This window comes from Onychostruthus taczanowskii, unplaced genomic scaffold (genome assembly GCF_017590055.1).
Source record: "Onychostruthus taczanowskii isolate IOZ18803 unplaced genomic scaffold, ASM1759005v1 scaffold44, whole genome shotgun sequence".
In the NCBI taxonomy this organism is placed as follows: Eukaryota; Metazoa; Chordata; class Aves; order Passeriformes; family Passeridae; genus Onychostruthus; species Onychostruthus taczanowskii.
Window position 1 is genome coordinate 4,855,349 of NW_024501903.1, and position 19,572 is coordinate 4,874,920.

Below are 19,572 nucleotides of genomic sequence, written 5' to 3' on the forward strand. Positions count from 1 at the left end.
GTTTGTTTGTTTGTTTTTTTTTGTTTATTTGTTTGTTTGAGTTTTTTACTAGCTTCTGCCTTGCAGGTGAACACCACATAAGTTACCATATGTTTATTTTTTCACACAAAAGAGGCTGATACAACTGACCTCTAAAATTAAGTCCTTTTAGCTGGATTAGTGAAAAGACTACAGAGAACATTTAAAACATTTGAACATCTCTCTATTTCTCTATTTAATTACTTTTGAATTTATTAATAATAACCTGAATCCCTTAGCCATGCTTTCAGCTGCAGCAAATTTCATAGGAGCTGACAGAACTGGGTTCACCCTGCAGTAACTGCTGGTCTTCGTCTCAGTGATTGGAGCTACAGTACTTCATAAGAATTTCATCAAATTCACAACCAAAGGCTGTCATCTACTGTTGTCTCAGAATTGTATTTCTAAACATTACTGGTGTTACAGTGATTCAAAACCCACATTGTTACTGACAATTTGGGAAAGAAAATACCAGGTCATGTTGAGACTCTTCAAGTAGCCTTGACAAGAGGCTGCTACTGTGCAGATTATAAAATGAAGTTATTTCCACGTGTTTTCCAGAATGGCTTTTACATCCAGTAAAATATAGGAAGGCTTGCTAGCAGTGTAATTCTTCTTGTACCTTGCAGAATTGTCTGTGGGAAACAAAGAACAAAAAAATTGATTGTGTTCTTTACTTTGCAGGAAGTGTGTTAGAAAACTTTCACAGAGAGAAAAACTTCCATTTTATTTATTTCCTAGTGGACTTCATTCCTATTTGAATTAGGACTGTTCAACCTGCCTTTGTCACCATAAAGGATTGCTAAACTGCATGAAAACGACACATTTTCCCCCAGTAAAAAAACTCCTTGCGCAGCTAGTATGGTATGTAACAGCCTCTGTGTAAATGTGAACCAGGCTGAAGTTAATGCAAGTTTTGTTATCACTGTCTTTCTTTCTTCCTCCTTTTTTTCCACATGCATTAAAGAAGCTAAGACAAATAGGTTTAATGTGACTTCAGACAAATGACATCCAGAAAATAAATTAATTTTTTGAAAACTCATGATTCAAACAATCCTTCCTTCACACATTTATATAGAGTCACAATACTTAGGGTTTTTTTCACAGTTTTTTCCATACTGTTTTTAAAGACCAATCTTGTGAACGTTGAGCAACACAATTTTTCATCTGAAGCCCCATGGCTGCCTTGTGGAAAACCTCTGCTTCCCACGTATACACATCTAAGATTTCTGCTAACATCCCAGTGGTGTGCTTGTCTGCCAGATTCATAGTGTTAGGTTCTCAGATCTTGAAACAGCTGATAGGTGTTTTCTAGTCTACTTCTACTCTGTGCTTACAGGGGAGAGCCAAAACTTGTAACCTGCAGGTGCAAGAACATCACACCAGGGACAAAAGTAGCTGCTTGAAACACTCAGTGAGATCCCTTGCTGCATGTCCCACCTCCAAGGAAACCTTCCTTTTCCTTATACTCAGCGTGTTTTAGCAATCCCATCTGACCGTGAAAAATGCTCCTTAACCCTCCCCACTTCTCTTTTTTTTCCAATTCCACAAGGTCCTTGTGGTTCTAAAATGTTGCAGCCCATGAAATATAAGTCAATTCTTGAGGACCACCTCTTGGCACACAAAACTCCTTTAAAATGAGGAAAATTATGTACAAAAAGTTGCGCTGCTTGTTTCTCTAAGTTTTCTTTTACCTGGTGGTTTTTTAAAAATGAAGCTACAGTTTCTGTTGCCCATAGCAAAATATTAGGTATTAGCATGAAAAATATATCATTGTGGACTTGCATTGTTTCTGTAGGCTTTAAATACAGTTTCTTAGATACCTTTCCTACAATTTTATTTAAAGTGAACTGCAACCCACCCATGCTCCCTTTGCTAGTAATGTCCTTGTACTCATTCCAAATTACAGTGTAGTGCCCATGATTATATCCCCAGGAAGACTCCTGTCAAATGCAAGTGTAAATAGAACTTGAAGAAAAGGAGTTGCATTGATCAGAACTTAAAACACCAATTTGACTTTGTTTGCAGATGGTGATGGATTTTTCTTTTTAATATCCCCTTGCAAATTTCCTGTTGGATAAACCACAAATTTGTGTACTGGGTGGACTTAGATTTGCAGACAAAGATGCTCTTCTGTTGTACTTACTGGTGTAGACAGGCCTGAAATTTCAATAACTTTTCAATGTAGTAGCTTCTTTTTGTTTTATTGATGTCTTTTACCTCCTTAAAAAGAGTCTAACTACGTTCCTGTTTTTAATCACTTGGTTCTGGATCCTACATTAGGGCTTTGACTGCTAGAGGCCTTATTTCTCTCCTCCCATGAGCTTGAGTAGACAATTTTCTGTGAATAAGCTTTAATGTATGATTTGGAGACTTAGTTTCAAATCCTTGCATTGCTATAGATTTTTTTGATAACAATTGCAGTAAATTGAAATGTAAAGCTAAGCTAGTAGTGCCTGGGATATGGCTGTAGGCACTTAATGGCACTTTCTAGGGCTGCAGCTTTGGACTTTTAATTTGCTGAGCATTAGCAAGATTTTTCAGCCTACAGGAGATACTGGAAAATAGCTTGTTATCCAGAGATAATGAGGAGAACTGAAGGATGTTAGAGAACAATGAGCTCTCCTAGTAGTCTTATTTTGTTTCCTCTAAAAGCTTTAGTTTTAGATGGAAGGGTTCAGTTTCTATTTCATATTTTGGAATTTGCTTAGCTTAAGGGATAAATAAAGCTAAAATATAGAAAACAAAAATATAAAATAAAGTTATGGAAAACAACTGCTCCATGCATGTTCCCACATTTACAAACAGGATTGGTCTCATCAGTGTGCGAATGTGAGGAGGGAAGTGTGTAAATAGTGTTGCTTAATCCAGACTGACCCCTAAATAATACCAGTTTTTCCCATACTGGAAAACATATACAGAGGACCCACAATTATTGCACATTTATAGAAATATCTCTTAAAAAAGCATTTAATTTGGTGAGGCTGATTTTCCTGCCAAACAATTTAGTTGCCATAAGAAGGACACTTATCCTATTGCTGCTGTTGATAACTACAAATCTCTCAAGCCCGTTCATATATCGGCGCACTGAATAAATACCCCTGCAACAGATATGTACACTGGGATTATAGGTGTGGATTTAAAGCTGTCACAGATATAAAGTAAAAAATAAGTAGACTCTGTTTATGTCATTTTATTTAATTTAAAGAAATTTGGTTACAAAATCATCACTTTATGCTGTTGTTAATTCTCAGTGTCACTACCAGACTACATAAGGGAACTTGTCACTGCGAAGTGAAATGTTTTTCTGTATGAACAAAGTTAGTGCATTTAGTAATTATAATCCCACTCAGCTAATAGGAATCTTTTGAATAAACCACATGTTCTGTGCTTTAAGTTCTGTAATAACAGCATTTTTCTTCATTATAGAGCACACTTCAAATGTCTTTGTGAAACCATTTTTGCTATGGCAGTGTAGTCTTCCCTCTGCCTAAGAAATTAAAAAGTATCAAGAAAGACAGAAATATTACATTTGACATTCTCAGTGATTTTAATTTCATTTTCACTAAGATAAATATAGTAATACTCCTTTAAAGCCTTTTCTATGCTGCTTTAATACTGATATCCATACAGGTGGCAGTCTCAGTGCAAGCTGAGACTGGCAACTTTGTTAAAATTTTAAAATATTTTTTCATATATATTTGTGTACATGTACACCCTAACAAGAGTTCTGTTGTAAACCTTTTCTGTATGTCAGAACCCTAGCATTTCTGTAAAGAGAGAGACTTTCAATTCTCTGGGTATGGCAGCATTATGCACACTGATGATGGAGCTCTCTGACCATGTGGGTTTCCATCAATGGTATTTTTTAATATTATCTCCCCACCTCATAAAGTTGGCAAAAGCATTTTCAGTATTGCTACTTTAATTTCCTTTTGATTCTGTATCAACACAGATTGATGTCATATTTCAGTCCCACAAGCCCTGGCTTTCCTCCTGCTCTGCTATTATGTATGTTGGTATTCCCAAGAGCTGCAAATTCCTCCATCTACTCATTGAATCATGCATTGTTTATGAAGGATCATATAGAAGAAAAAGTACTTGAGTGTGATTTTTTTTTTCATTTTTGACCTCTCTTTGGCCATTCATGTGTTTGTGAACTTTGTGGGTTATTTTGCTGCGTGATGATATTCCACCCCAACTGTTTAGGTAGTCTGTACCACTGATGCAGAACTTAAAAATATTCAAACCTCACTCCCTCTTTTATCTGGGGTATGGGAGAGAGGTCTCCCGTCCCCCCTTCCTGTCTAGATCTGCTTTCTCCCTAGTGATCTTTGCATCTCTTAGAGACATCTCAGGTGTTGCTGCAGGGCTGGAGCAGGGCTGAAAGGAGCATAACTCATCTGTGAGGGTTGTTAAGAGGGGTGGGAGCCCAGGAAACCTCCCTCCATTAGCAGTGATCGTTCATTCAAATGATGCTGATGGCAGATGGGAATACTGGCTGGACACAGCACTGTCTGGGGATTTTCTAACAAGCCTTAAGAAATTAAGAACATAATTTCCACAGGAGCAGAAAGTTCAGCCTTCCGTGGTTTCTGCATATCCGGAGGAAAAGATCTGCCATCAATATTCAGCTTGCCACTTCTGTTATTAGGTCTCGGCTAAAACAGCCATTTATAAGGGAGAGGGAATGGGATTCACTGCATATTTTATGTTACTGAAATTAATGGGTGCTATGATGGCTTTGCAAAGCATCCCACACAAAGGAATGAGTGCAAACCCTTGGCTATTAAACCTGTGCATTGCACCTTAGACTTGTCACATTTTGTGAAGCACACTTAACTGGAAGTGTTAAGGCAAAAGAGAAAGAGTGATTCTTAAGATTTAAATGTGTGTGCAGAATTTCTCCACTTAATGAATTGCAGGTGGCTTAACTAACTTAGAAATAATTTAACCTCTCTTAGAAGTTCTTTTGAAACTTGGAAATATAAGGGATTGCATAAGATATCAGAGAGAGCTTCAATAAACCTTGCAATAGGCAATTGCACTTTTAGAACATCTATGAATTCCCTCAACCCCAAGGGAAACGTGAGTTTTAACATCATCTCTGAACTCCTTGTTTTTATTTTGTTTTGCTTTATTTACAACTTCCCTTTGAGACTTAAATTTCAGATTAGGAATGTCTAAAGATAGAAACAAATTTAATTTCCTAGACTATATGCCTAAATATTTGCCTGCTTTTTTCAGCTGTACTAAAGCTCTAATAAATTACATTGTTATCCCTTCTTGAACTGCAGGTCTAATGAATAGTATTCTCTCTCTTTTAAGCCTTCTTTTCCTATCATTTTAATATACAGTAGTCTAAAATAAGTCCTTTAAAGGGATTTTAGGTGATAATATTTATAAAGCAAGCTCTTTTTTGAGGACAAGAAGTAAACAGAAAATCAAATTTATGTAAATATATATATATGTTGACTGCTTATGTGATTTCATGTAACTCGAAGGTAATTAAAACTACTAGATAAAGTCTTTTTCCTTTTGGAAATGATTCATAGGAATATATCTGTCTTCATTAACTGTTTTCAAAATATTTAAAATCATACTTGCAAGCAAATTAATGTATTTCAAATCTTCCTTTGAATTTTGTTTCGAATTATGTGTATCTTAATATTTTAAAAACTGGCACTCCAGTTAAAGTAAAGCAATTGAATGACATGTTGAATTCCCTTTGTTTTTTCAAGGAAATTCTTCATTTAATTAATTTTGAAATCAGCTTAATCAGTTTTGAAATAGTAGTATTTAATGTGGAGCCCCTGTGGGTAGTGGTATAAATAAATGCAAATATTAGCATTTATTCCACTTGGGATATCTTTTGGTTTTTATCCTTTTCATGCTCTTTTGGGACTTTTCTGCATATACTTTCTTCCTGATAACAAATAATATATATTCCACATCCTACTAATGAGAACCAAATACTGATTTCTGATATATCCTAGGAAAAAACAGCAAAAGTACAAAACCAAACAAGTACATGACAGAAATGTCAGCTATAGAGTCACATTAGGAATTCATATTTTGAAGGAAATGGCTCCTCTTTTTTCCTTTGGTATATTTTAGAATAAATTCACAGAAGAAACATGGCAATGGCACCTTTTGCAATTTCAGATTGATAGTATACAGAAAAGAGGCTCCAGTTTTTTGTGTGGAACTGCAAATGTGTGCCACTTATAGTCTGTTCCAAGTCAGTGCTTTTAATATAAGGGTACTACTGAAAATCTGAAGCATTCTGAAGCTGGAACAAGGAACAGAATGGGTCCAGAATACCTGAGTAGCCACTTATGCATATGAGACTAGCTAGTATAGCTTGGCAATGCATAGCTGAAGTGCAGGTGTTCAAATTATTTTTCCGGCAGGTCAACTCTGAGAGCATGCAGGGAGTTGTCAGAAGGGATGCAAGGGTGTTGGGAAATGCAGACATCTGACTTCTTTCCAGGTGAGAGCCAAACACTTGAGAATGAGCTGCAGTGATGTGAGAAAATTAGTGAGGTGGGAGGGACTCGAGAATTGCTGATTTTCATGTGATTGGCATAATAACTGAAACACTTTGAAATTTTGGTAAAATGAGAGAATAAGCTTCACTTGGAAAACATTGGCTCCAACAGAGTACTTCTGAAGCTTTGAGAATAGACTTTGTCCTGTTAACGTAATGTATTTCACAGAGTCTTATTCTTCAAGTTTAACATATAAATTTTTACTGAATTGCTTTGTAAATACAGTATAACAAGAAATTAAGGAAACATTTTCACCATGGCTCCATGACACTTACTAGTTGGAATGTTCAAGAAGACAAAGTGTTAAGACCCTGTACTCTTAGCTATTTCACTATTCTAATAGTACTTTTTAAAAAATGAAGTCAGTTCAAAGGTGAGATATCATCCTGCATTTGCTCAGACAACTTATGTGCATCTTATAACTTTAGTTAATCACTTGTAAAAGAAGGGCTTCAAAACATTTTCTGCTGAAACATGTAAGCATGACTTTGGTAATTAGAAAAGCTAATAGGGACATAATTTAATTAGCTAATAAAGGTGAAAAATATCTCTGAGAACATGGATCCATAGGGCTAAACTATTACTGGCAATTGGGATTTGCATAATTCTGTGTTCTGTTTTCAAGACTACAGATGCAATCATGGAATGGCTTGCATTGAAAGGGATCATTGTGATTATTCAGCACGTGAAACTAGTACAAGGGTGTTGAAGAAATTTTTTTTTTTTTATATATTTTGGTTTCCAAAGTAATCATAGAATGATGAAGTAATAGAATGGTTAGGTTGGAAGTGACATGGAAGATCACCTTGTTCCAACCTCCGCCATGGGCAGAGACATCTTGTGCTAGACCAGGGTGCTCAGAGCCCCATCCAATCTGGCCCTGAGCACTTACAAAGATGGGGCATCCACAGCTTCTTTGGGCAACCTGTGTGTCTCTCAACCTTCACAGTTCAGAATGTCTTCCCAGGATGTAACCTAAACATCTAATCTAGTTGTATGTTCACAAGTTGTGGCAATTCCCACACAGGCAGTTTTCCCTTCCGTTTAGTCAGGTAGCGTTTAGGACAAAGTCACTACACCAAAAACTAAACACACAGCTCCTAAGGGACAGCACACATCCACTGTTGAGCTCAAAGTCTGACAGCCAGAGAGCTTTTGAGCGAGGTTTACCAGTGCCAGTATCTCAGCTTTTGTGTAGTTAGTTTCAAGTTCCATTCAGGGGCAGCCCAGCCCACCCCTTCCGGAGCAGCAGCGATGAGATGAATCACTCAAAATGGTACATTTTCCTTGCTGTGGATAGGCATTCACACAATTGTGATTAATGTTGCCAGAACTTTACTCATGCAGAGATGTTTTATAAATAGTAAAATGTGTTTTTCCCACTCTATACATGATAGTTTATGTGAATAATGTTTTATATATATAGCGCTGACTTTTAGATCTGTGATCCAACTGCAACAAAGGTCAACAACAAGTGAAAGTCATGCTTGCTTTCTCATTGTGAAGATAAAAATGAACTGTAGCTCTGAGTTTGGTTCCCAGGAAGCTTTTCTCTTCCTCAGCAGAAAATCACAGCTCCAGACCCAACAAATTCTTTTCCTTGTTGGTATTATCAGCTGAGTAGCAGAGGATTGACAGAAAATGTGAAGTAACTTGTCTTTTCTCATAGAGGTGGTTTATGTAGAGAAAATGATGCGATTTTTACAAGAAAACTTCTGTTTTGGGGAGTTTAGATTGTTGCTTCATCAGAAAACAAACAGTGATATCGGTCTTTGGTGATCCATTTAGAACTTAGCCAAGCACTAAAAAAAGATGGAAAATGAATAATATCTTTAAATAGGCTATATTTCCAGATGGATGTTGCAGATTTGGCCCACTGCACATATAAAGTTCTGGAAAATATTTATTTATATAATCAATCTATCCATTTGTTGGATCAGGACTTAAAAAACGCTCTCTGCCTAATAATAAAACTGCTGTGTCTAGACCAAGCTATTTGCTTGGGATTGTCTGAGTTTTGTTTTGGGTATCATTTTAAGATAATGTCTTTCATTTCAAAGTTAAGAGTGCCTCATGATTGCCTTATGATCTGGGCTGAATCTAATTTTAACCTGGTTGGGTTTTACTTTGTCCTGATTTTCTAATAATTAAGAACACAGAAAATGTACCATGACATTGTTCTTCAATTGACAGTCATTTATCCAGCCTTTCTGAAAGCTAGTTGTTAGGACCAAAGGAATTTAGATGTTATTTTCGGCACGAAATTTACTTTTTTTCCACCTGAAAACATAAAGAAATTAAGAAGAAAGTTTTTACATTATCTAGGCTTTTTAAAATAGGGATTTTTATTCAGCACAGGAGAGACTTAACCTTTTAATTAAGCTAGCATTATCACAAAGAGGGATGGCTTTGAACATTGATAAGGTCAGTCTGCCAGAAAGAAATTTTTTATTTCCTGAGGAGATAACATGAGTAACTCCTAAAGTATTCAACCTTCTCCTTTGCCTTCCCCTGCTCTTTGCAACTGCAAACCCACCAAAAACAATCAAGAAAGGTGCAAAATTATGTAGAATGTGGGAGGCTTGCTTGGCACTTCAGAAAATGCAGGTGTAATACCTCTGTTAGTTTATTTTTAAATAGAATAAATGAAGGTGATTATAGGATATTCCCTCTTAATTTCAGGTATAGTATGGCCCAAGGAGTGGTAAATTCATCAGAGGATGTAAACCCAAGCAATTTTCCCATTACATTGAGCTCTGTGTACCTGCATGCCATGCAGTTTAATGGGGTGCTCTCTTCCTGCCCAGCCCCTGACCTGGTGGAGTTTTATCCTGATGTGTCACCATCAGATCATTGAGCTGAAGGAGCTTCCCTGGAACCACAAACTCCCTAGATCAGGAGCTAGGTTCTTGAGGAGGGATGAAATGTATAAATACAGGTTTTTGCAATAGCCTCAGTAAAGCAAATACTCCCTTGTTAATGTAATATCTTGATGTTTCTCTATGTTCTGTTTACAATAAGAGCTATTTTGCCTGCTTGTGCACTAACCAGGGCTTATTAAAGTATCTGAAAATGTAGATTATTTTATTACAATTATGCTGTATTGAAAGGCTGTGGAAGGATTAAGATGCAAAAGCCCAAAGCTGTTTTTTCAGTGTCTTGCTATTGAAATGTTTAACTCAACCCTTAGAAGTGTCAAGCACATGCAAATGCACCTGACACAGATGTTTCTTGCTGGCCTATTGAACATCTAGTTAAAATGGACTAAATCCATCTTTCTGTTGGTAAAAATTCATAGCTTTTCAAAGAGGGAACTGATAAGAAGAATATTTGAGACTAGTAATAACTTGTTCAGCTCCAACATAAATTGCTTCGTAGAAAAATAATTTTATCTTCAGAGCTAACGGTCTAGGTTCATCAGGGTGACAACAGTGAGATTGTCAAGTTTATGTACATAAAGCATTTGTATTTTTTTTAAGAAGATAGTTTTCCACAAATACTGAAAAATACTTATCTCTATACTTTCTTCGCACTAGAAGAAGCAGGAATGCTATTAAAATTTATGAGGTATTTTTATGTGTGTATACTTTGTGTTCAAAGAACTGTTAAAGGACGGCAGTGTGATAAAGTTAACCACTCAGATTTAGGAAATGCAAGAATTGAGATGGTCTAAGCAATTTTATTGCAGGCCCTCTGTGGCTATATATTGTAATGCAGTGTTACAATATGCATCAACTCTATTACATTTTTAATTACACTGTTACTTTTGTTTTCATGGGCTTTCTTCATCTTTCAGTACATGGAGTGGTTCTTCATATGGCATTTTACATTCAGCATATGTCTTCATGCATTTTTTAATGCAAGCAGTTCCAGCTGCTCCATTATTAACTTTTTCATTGGTTTTCCTGTTATTCTGAGGGGACCTTATCAATGTATGGAAGTACCTGGAGGGAGGGTGTCAAGAGGAGGGAGCCAGGCTCTGCTCACTAGTGCCAAGCAGTGGGACAAGAGGCAACAGGCAGAAATGAGGAAGAGCTTCTTTAGTGCGCAGGTGACTGAGGGCAGAGGATTTCATAGAATTTCTCCTGTACAAAGCCCAGCTCTCACTGATTTCAGCTGAAGATGCTGATGCTCAGCACTTCCACAAAAACTGGCCGTCTGTGGCTTGCAGGGCATTTTAAAGTGAGGAATCTCTCAGTTATACAGCTGTGGAAAGTTATGTTCTGTGAAAAGCCTAACACTGAGTGAGAGTTCTGTGGTAAAAGCAAGAATAGAAGCAGTTATCTACAATAGCATTCACCTGTCTTAGCCTGAGAGCATCCTTTTGCCTCATAGAGCCTTTCAGCAGAATCTCCCTATTTCTGTGAAAAATGATACTGGAATCCCACAGACACATAATTCCTGTGTGAAGACAGGGCAGAAGGTTTCAGCTGCAGCACACAAATGGCCTGTTGTGTCACGTGCTGCTGGACTAAATTAAAATATATATCTTTGGTACAGAAAACACAAGAGGAGCAAGCCATTAGTTCTGTGGTTTTTTATTATCTCTCTTTTATCCTTTGTTTCAGGCAATGCTAATACATTATTTATTTATAACAGTCCATGATTACTTTGTACCCTTCTGATGTAAGCCTCGGGTGTCAGTTTTGCCAGGCTGCTTTCCCACCACAGGCTTATTGGCAGGGAAACTGAGACATGGCAACTGATGGCATTTCCAGCTCTGCCTCTTCAAATGCTCAGCTGTAACCTCAGTCCAGTCCCCTCCCTTGCCAGAAGTGGCTCTTTAGGGCAGGCAAGGGGTGGAAAAGGAGAATAGTGAGGATCAGTGCCTCTGTGCTGAGGAACTGCAGCAGCAGAATTAGAGGGATCAATGGGGATGTACATCTAGGGCTGCATGGGGAGCTGCAGGGGAAAACAGAGGAGCTGCAGAGGCATGAAGGCTCCTACAGCAATTGGGAGAACATGAACGTACCAGAAAAAAATACTTTGAGTGGAGCTATTGAAGACTATAAAAAGGTGTAAGAAAATGATGTCATTGCAGGACAGAGGGATAGAGAAGTGGCTACTGCCTGGTGCTGATAAATGCTACAGTTTCACCCACATCTTTCCTTTGCTCCCCTTAGATAAACAATCAGTATTAGCAGGATTTTCTGTTTTTCTTGTTACTGATTTTTGTACTCTGCAGCCACATTCACCATTTAATCCAAGCAAAGCCACCCTCTTAGGATGTCTTTTTGTATATTGGCACTTCAAGTTAAAAATCTATTTTAAATTATTGGATAGCAAGTAGCAGCCTCCAGAGGGCTAAACTGATGCTGTTAACAGGTCCAAAATGTGATGCAGCATATGGAGCTGAATACCTCATGGTACAGATTTGCATGCAGGCGGTTTTAATTAGGATTTAGAATTCCTGGAGGAATGCAGCATTCTGGGCTGGTCTCAATCTTGTCAATACATAGTGGTTTTGTTCATTCTAAAGCTCACAAAAACTGATAGATTCCTACTTGCTTGTAATTTTTTGATACTTTTATTAACTGAACTTTTTTTCCATCTGCCAGCTTTTTGTATGATCACTGCTTCTTTATGCATGTTTACTATAAAAGGTTGCTGTCTTTTTTTTTGTTTAATAGTTTTATATCGGGTCAGTGCAAAATAAGAATCATTTGAAGTTTTATGACATTGCATAAATACTTATTTTTTCCCTGCAACATATCATAGTTCAAAGTGAGATTATGCTTTAACTCGATGGTTACTGTGCCATCTTGTGAGGAAAAGGTGCAACTACCTCCAGCTGATAAAATGAAGAGGTACTTAGCTAATGCCCATCTCACTTATTTTTCATCATGAAAAATAAAATATTTGAGGGTTTAAAAAAATTATGAGAATACCGTAAAACATATTTGTTCCACTGCATTACACTTGCCTTTTTTTTAATTTTTTTTTTTAACTAAGTGTATACTCCCTGCTATGGGCAAAAACTTGGTGCTTTCAATAAACTGAGATAAGAAATTATACTTTTTTTCTTCTTCTTAAAAAAAAAAAAAAACACTTTCTGGTTGTACTAAATGGAAAATACATCAAAATTCTCAATATTCAGTACTGATAATGTCCTTTGTGTGAACTAATTTGGCTCTTAGAGGAAACCTTTTGTCTTCTAAAATTCACTATGTGTTTCTCAGAGATAGCACACTGTAAATCACCCAAAGTACTGCTAGCTATTACACTGAGACAGACAAAAACCTAAGTCCTGACTTAAGAAAGACTGCTTTACCCTGGAACATTTGTGAGGAAAAAACAGACTAAACATTAAAAAGAAATTACAATGGCATCAGCAAACCTACAACCTTATGTTTAAATAATAATAATTATCATTGCTATTAAAGTCAATGTAAGTGCAGCAGATCTTGGACTAAAAGTGCAGACTGGAAAAATCCTCTAAGTTCTACTACTGGTTAATGAACTGATTCTCTCTGTGACCTTGAACAAGTTGCTGCATTTCTGTGCCTAATTTTACCCACCTTTAGATGATGCACATCAACAGGATGTTATCAGTCTTGACTGCCACTTGTAAAGCTCTTGGGCTTCTTGGATGGAAGGTATTGCTGTGATATAGTGACAAGCTTGTTGGAAATCTACTTGATAAGCAAAAGAGCAAGTCATTCACAATAAGTATAATTATTGAATGATTTAAGCTTCCTAATCTACTTCCACAGTCTTGGCAAGCAGATTGTGATTTCTTCCATTTTATATAATGAGAAGAGTATTTTTTTCTCTTTTTACTCTATAGATTGATTGCAAATATTCAGAATTCAAGCTGTGTTGCTCATTTGCAATCAGTTGGATGAGTAATATTATTTCTGCTCATGATTGGATGAATGCCCAATGATTTGTGTGTACAAATTGTAAAGTTTGTTTTCCAAAGATGCTCATTGGTATGACATTGAAATTTGCTGCCTTTGGAGAGCAGTGACAGTAAAATTCAACACACTGAAGACCAAAGAAAATACTGAGCACCAAAGTAGGACAAGGTGACATTAACATTTTTTTGGTGGGATTTTGCTGATTCCTCATTTGTCTAAAGGGACCAAGTCCATTATGTTTTGTTGTTGTTGTTGGCTGCTAATACTGAGAAGAAATCCCAGAATCCAACAATGGTTTGAGTTGGAAGAAACCTTATTGATTATCTACCTCCAAGTCCCCTGTCATGGGCAGGGACACTTTCCACTAGACCAGGTTGCTCAGAGCTCCATCCAGCCTGGCCTTGAACGTTTCCAGGGATGAGGCATCCAAAACCTCTCTCAGAAAATCCAGTGTGTTGAACCCTGAACCTAATCTCATGCAGAAGGTGGGTGATGTTTAAACAGGGAGCTAACCTGTTTAAAGGTAGCTTCCATGTCCAGGTTCCAGCAGGTTCCAGCAATGGGACTAACCTACTTAGGAGCTGCAAAGCAGCTCAGATGCTGGTTTGAGAGAAAAGGCAAGTGAGTGAGAATTAAGAAGAGGGGAGTATTTGGACCCATTTGCATACCTTGCCTATTTCCATATTGCAGTAGAACAACTGGATCTGTAAGAGGTCATTGTCTCTTGTGGGAAATTTTCTTCAGAAATTCCTTTCCCTGTGGTCTCACTATTAAATGGGTTATATGAAGAATCACAGCTTGTAAGGAGCAGAAGTCTGGCCCATCCTTAGGAGGACTGTAAAACAGAAATTGTATTTGAGACTCAAAATGCTGATGTGTAACAGCTAGAACTGGTAGTATTGCTACTGTTTCCCAAGATAAAACATAATATACTGGCCACTGGCTAGCACACTGGTTTTGAAGAGTGATGGGGAGTGGAATTTACTCATGAATGGGTTATTATCTCATAGTATGTGGTGGTATTTTTTTTTAAATTATTAACATCTATAAGTATCTTCTATGAAGGTTTGGCTGAGTGAAAAGCAGTGTCGCTTCTTTCCTTATGTGTCTCTTGACATTTCTTGGTGTTTTAGTAGGTCAGGAATCTCTGTAGACCGGGATTTACTGTCTGCTTATTTCTCAGGGTGTTGCAGAGCCTGTGACTCCTGTGACACATTTAGCTCCCTCCTTTTGCAGTCCTCCTATTGCAAGCAGCAGGAATGTGTGATGCATTGGAGTGTGGCCCACCCAAAGAGCTGTGTAGAGAACCAGGGATATGTGCTTTTGAATGGCAACTCCAGCTGGGCCACATTCAGCAGCTTAGGTCAATTTGACCAGATATAAAATGAAATGTTTTATTTGTATTTTCTGCAGACTGATGGCAACAAAAAAAACAAACAACACCCAAACTTTTGTAAAAATACTAGTTCCCTCTGGCCCAAAATTGAATGACAAATTCCAAGTTACTTTAATTCACTGTTAATCTATCAAAGGTAGGTTGTAAGAACATCTGTATTTTCATGCCAATGCAGTAGTCTGGCTATTGTAATTTGAGAACTGCCTTTGTTGAAATTTGAGATTTTTGACCATTACTTCCTGCTGGATTCATGTCTTCAGTTCTGTCTAGCTGACATCTCTTTGGCAATCACAGCCTTGGAAATGCTCCTTCAGACAGTAGGATGTGAGGAGCAGTGATGCTGTAATAACCTCACACTGCAGAGAGAATGGTCTCTTCTAAAAAGGCACGTTCATATTAAAAATTCACAGCGGCACACTCCACACCCCCATTATAGGTAATTACAGAGGATTTTAAATATCTGATGCTAGTTGGCAGTGTACAATACCCTGTCAGCAGCAGGAACTGATTTGTAATTTAATTATCATAGGACATCCACCTGTTCTTTTGTCAAATGAAGAGTAGCATTTCTGTGCAATCATGCTTTTCCCTCCAGAAATTTGAATTAGTCCTTAGAGAAAGGTTTCTAGGGATTGGGTTTTTTTCAAGGACATTTGCACGACCCCATAAGAGCAGAATGAGGCATTTCTGCAGAAGAGTCTTAATTCTGGTTTGGTATTTTCAGCCTTACCACTGGCTTTTTGCTGTATCAAGCTGTTTTGGTTCACAGCTGAAAGCATTTCAATGAAGAGATGCTGTAGGAGGAAAGATGTATGAAAATCAATGGGTTTGGTGCTAAGAACACGAGGCAAACCCATAGAAGGATTGACCCAGAAATGCTGTAGGCTCATATTTTTTGAAGGAGAGACTGGGCTTGGGATAGGAGGGAGACAAAGATGAATAGAAGAGTGGAAATCTGTTCTGTAAACTTTTCAGTTGATGGCATGTGAGCATGGATATTACTGAAGTTATCCTGGGAATGTGCATTTATTGGATAAATAGATCAATTCAAATTCTAAACCAAGTCTATCACTAGAGATCCACACAAGTGTTCTCTTTGGGAGCATGAGGCTCAGGGTGAATCAATTTCCTCTGGGCTTTGGCTCCTGTTCATGGAACAGCAGCACTGCAGTGCGGTGGTGGGGAAAGGACTTACTGATGGTCAAAAATATGTTCTCTCTTTAAGGCCGTATCACACTGCTTCTGGCAGTGTAAAACTGCAACAATTATCTGGAAAGAATAGCATGTATGTTATATATATATGCACACACATATATATGTGTGTGTGTGAATGTATGTATATATAGTCATATACGAATTATATAGAATCAAATTAATCATATATAAATAAATATATAAACATAGAATGAATCATGGAATCATAAAGTGGTGTGAGTTGGAAGGGACCTTAAAGATTCAACCCCCTGCAAGGGTAGGGATAGCATCCACTAAATGAGACTGCTTAGGGCCCCATCCAACCTAGACTCGAACATCCCTTGCAAGGATGGGGCTTCTGCACACTCCCTGTGAAGTTTCATCCTGTTCTAATGCTTCATCACACTGAGGAAGAATTTCTTCCTAATATGTAATCTAAACCTCTTCCAGTTTAAAACCATTCCCCCTTCTTCTGTCACTACATGCCTATATAAAAAAAAAAAATCCCTCTCCCTCCATTATATAAGCATCCTTAAAGTACTGAAAGTTCTCACCCTGAAACCTTCTCTTCTCTAGGCTGAACAACCAGGCTCTTTCAGCCCGTCTTCATAGGAGAGGCGCTTCATCCCTCTGATCCTATTCATAACCCTCTTCCGGATCTGTTCTAACAGGTACAGAGAAGGGAATGTCTTTCTTGTGCTGAAGACCCCAGAGCTGGATGCGGTGCTCCAGGTGGGGTGACACAAGATCAGAGTACAGGGTGAGAATCATTTCCCTTGACCTACTGGCCGCTCCTCTTTTGATGCAGCCCAGGATGAGGCTAGCTTTCTGGGCTGGGCATTCACTATTGGCTTATGTCCAGCTTATCATCCACAAGAAACTCCAAGTCCTATTTTGCAGTATGCTCTCAATCCTTATAGTGGGAGGGACTCCACTCTTCCCACATCCACCCAGAAGATCGGGAACCTGTGAGAAGTGGGAAGCCCGTGTATATATATATATATAGATATATGTGTATAGTTTTTGTATCTGCAAAATGTTGTCAGCAGGACCAGGACAGTGATTGTCCTCCTGTAGTCACCAATGGTGAGGCCACACTGTGAATCTTGTGTTCAGTTTTGGTCCTCTCACTACCAGAAAGACACTGAGGGGCTGGAACATGTCCAGAGAAGGGCAATGGGGCTGGGGAAGGGTCTGGAGCACAAGTCTGATCAGGAGTGGCTAGGAAGGTGAGGGTAAAGGAGCTTCCTTTAGCCTGGAGAAAAGGAGGATCAGGGGGGACCTTATCGCTCTCTACAACTGTCTGAAAGGAGGCTCTAGTGAGGTGGGGGTTGGTCTCTTTACCAAATAACAACAGACAGGATGAGAGGAAACAACCTCATGTTGTGCCAGGAGAGATTTAGATTAGGCATTAGGAAAAATTTTGTCACTGAAAGGGCTGGCAAGCATTGGAACAGTCTGCCTGGGAAAGGGTTGACTCACCATCCCTGGAGGGATTTCAAAGTCATGTATATGTGGCGCCTGAGGACATAGTTTAGTGGTGGACTTGGCAGTGCTGGGTTGGATGGTTGGACTCACTGATCTTAAAGGTCCTTTCCAATCTGAATGGTTCTGTGTTCTATGATAGAGCATCTTATGGCTTCTGTCATTGCTGTCTTGTCTCCTTAAGAAGTAGCCACTGGACATTTCCATTTTCCCCGTTTCTGAGTTAATGAGATGACTCTGGTAGTCTGCTCTTATTTCTCCTAATTATGTTTTAGCAAATGACTCACTTAAAAGAGGATGTTTCAGAGTAGTAGTCTTTTTAGAAGGAGTACTCACTCAATTAAAAAAATAATTGATTGCTTGTGGCTTAAATGATCCGTGTGCCAAGCCTTAAATGTGACATTGGCTGGAGTACTATCTATTAAACTGATGGCTTCTTGCCCAAATAATATTTGGCTGGTGCCAGTCATTTCATATATTGATTAATTATGTTATCTGAAAAGTGAATATGTGAAGGGCTGCAGGCATATCGCAGAAAAGAAGAGAATAAATCATGTCACATGTGTATTCTGAAAATTATTGGCAACTGCTGAAACATTTCCATACGTAAGATTGAAGGCAGAATACACTGGGGTGGTTTCCTTAGGAGGGATGAGTAAATGAAATAACACTCCATAGCTGAGTGGTCAAAGTGACATGGATGAGCAGCAGAGAGGTCTGCTGCATGGAGAGGTCTGCTTTGGGATGTTCTTGTATCTGGACTTCAGACTTATTTTTCTTATATGGCCATACAAATAAATCTTAGGCTTTTACCCAATAGCCGCCTCCTCTGGACACCACTGAGGGGATGGCACGTTTTTACAAAGCATTCTGGCTGGAGAACAGATCAGGTAATTTAATTTCATTTTTAGGGTTATATTCCTTGTTACAAGCTTCATGTGGGATCTTGGACAAGCTCCTCATGTAGCCTCTCCATAGAGAAGAAAGGTATAGGTATAGAATTTTACAGCAGGGGAATCTTCTATGGGACTGTGCCTCTGTGGAAGTGTGTGTGCGATCTCCAGCATCAGAGTACACACTGCCAACTGGAAAATAACACAAGTATTTTGCAGAGAAGGGCTATAGAACTCTAATTATTAACACAGGGATGTGAAATGTGATCTGACACTACAGCTTAGCTGATCAACATCTCTTTTTCTTCATTATCAGTGTGTCATCTCAAATGTCTATTTGATGGTGAAAGTCTTATGTATCGGTGACATATACCACATTTTTCTCTTTGATACAATGGTAAAAAAGAATGACTCATTCTCTCCAGAACACACTAGGAAATCCAATGATTATTGTCTACTGTATCATATTTTTTTTGTTATTCCACAATTATACTAAAATATAGGAATTACCTCCTAAAAGCTTATTTTTTCTTCCTTGATGTTTTCTTCCTCTAGAAATATCGTTATCAAGATGAGGATGCGCCACATGACCATACTTTGCCTCGTTTAACCCATGAAGTTAGAGGCCCAGAGCTCGTTCATGTGTCAGAGAAGAACTTGTCTCAAATAGAGAATGTCCATGGATACGTCTTACAGTCGCACATTTCCCCTTTGAAGGTAGGATCCATACAACTCATGGCTTTAATCCTCAAATGCGAGAAAACACGTACCATGAAATTCCTGGGATATATATATATTGTTGTGCAAACAAACAAGCTGCTTTCTGAAATCTATCATTGCAGATTGATTTTCCTGTGATAGGTTTTTAAGGCTCACTGTAGTGGAGCAGGTGATAGTTCAGTTGACAGAGCATTGTGTAGAGTTGTGAGCTTTCTGCTTTGAGTAAGGCTTTTGCTCAAGTAAAAATAATTCCTGGCAAATGAGCCTGTTTTTCTGTACATTGTGAATGGAATAATGCAGGTTCTCAGCCTCAATATCACGGTGATTTTGAAATGGCAGACTTCCCTTCCTGATGATCCTTGTTCAGAAATTTAAAAAAAAAATACTGTAAATGTAACTAGTTTTTTTCATCTCTCAGAAAGCTATATCAAATTCACAAGTTATGTCTGAAAAGG

At 38.1% G+C, this 19,572-nt stretch overlaps 1 protein-coding gene across 1 annotated transcript in view; it reads left to right on the forward strand.

The window, feature by feature from the left end:
* The window catches only part of DLG2 (discs large MAGUK scaffold protein 2), a 718,789-nt gene that overhangs the window by 176,260 nt on the left and 522,957 nt on the right, over positions 1-19,572 (forward strand). Inside the window, exon 3 of the mRNA XM_041414252.1 lies at positions 18,953-19,114. Coding sequence (XP_041270186.1) covers positions 18,953-19,114 — 162 coding nt within the window. The remainder of the gene's footprint in view (positions 1-18,952; positions 19,115-19,572) is intronic.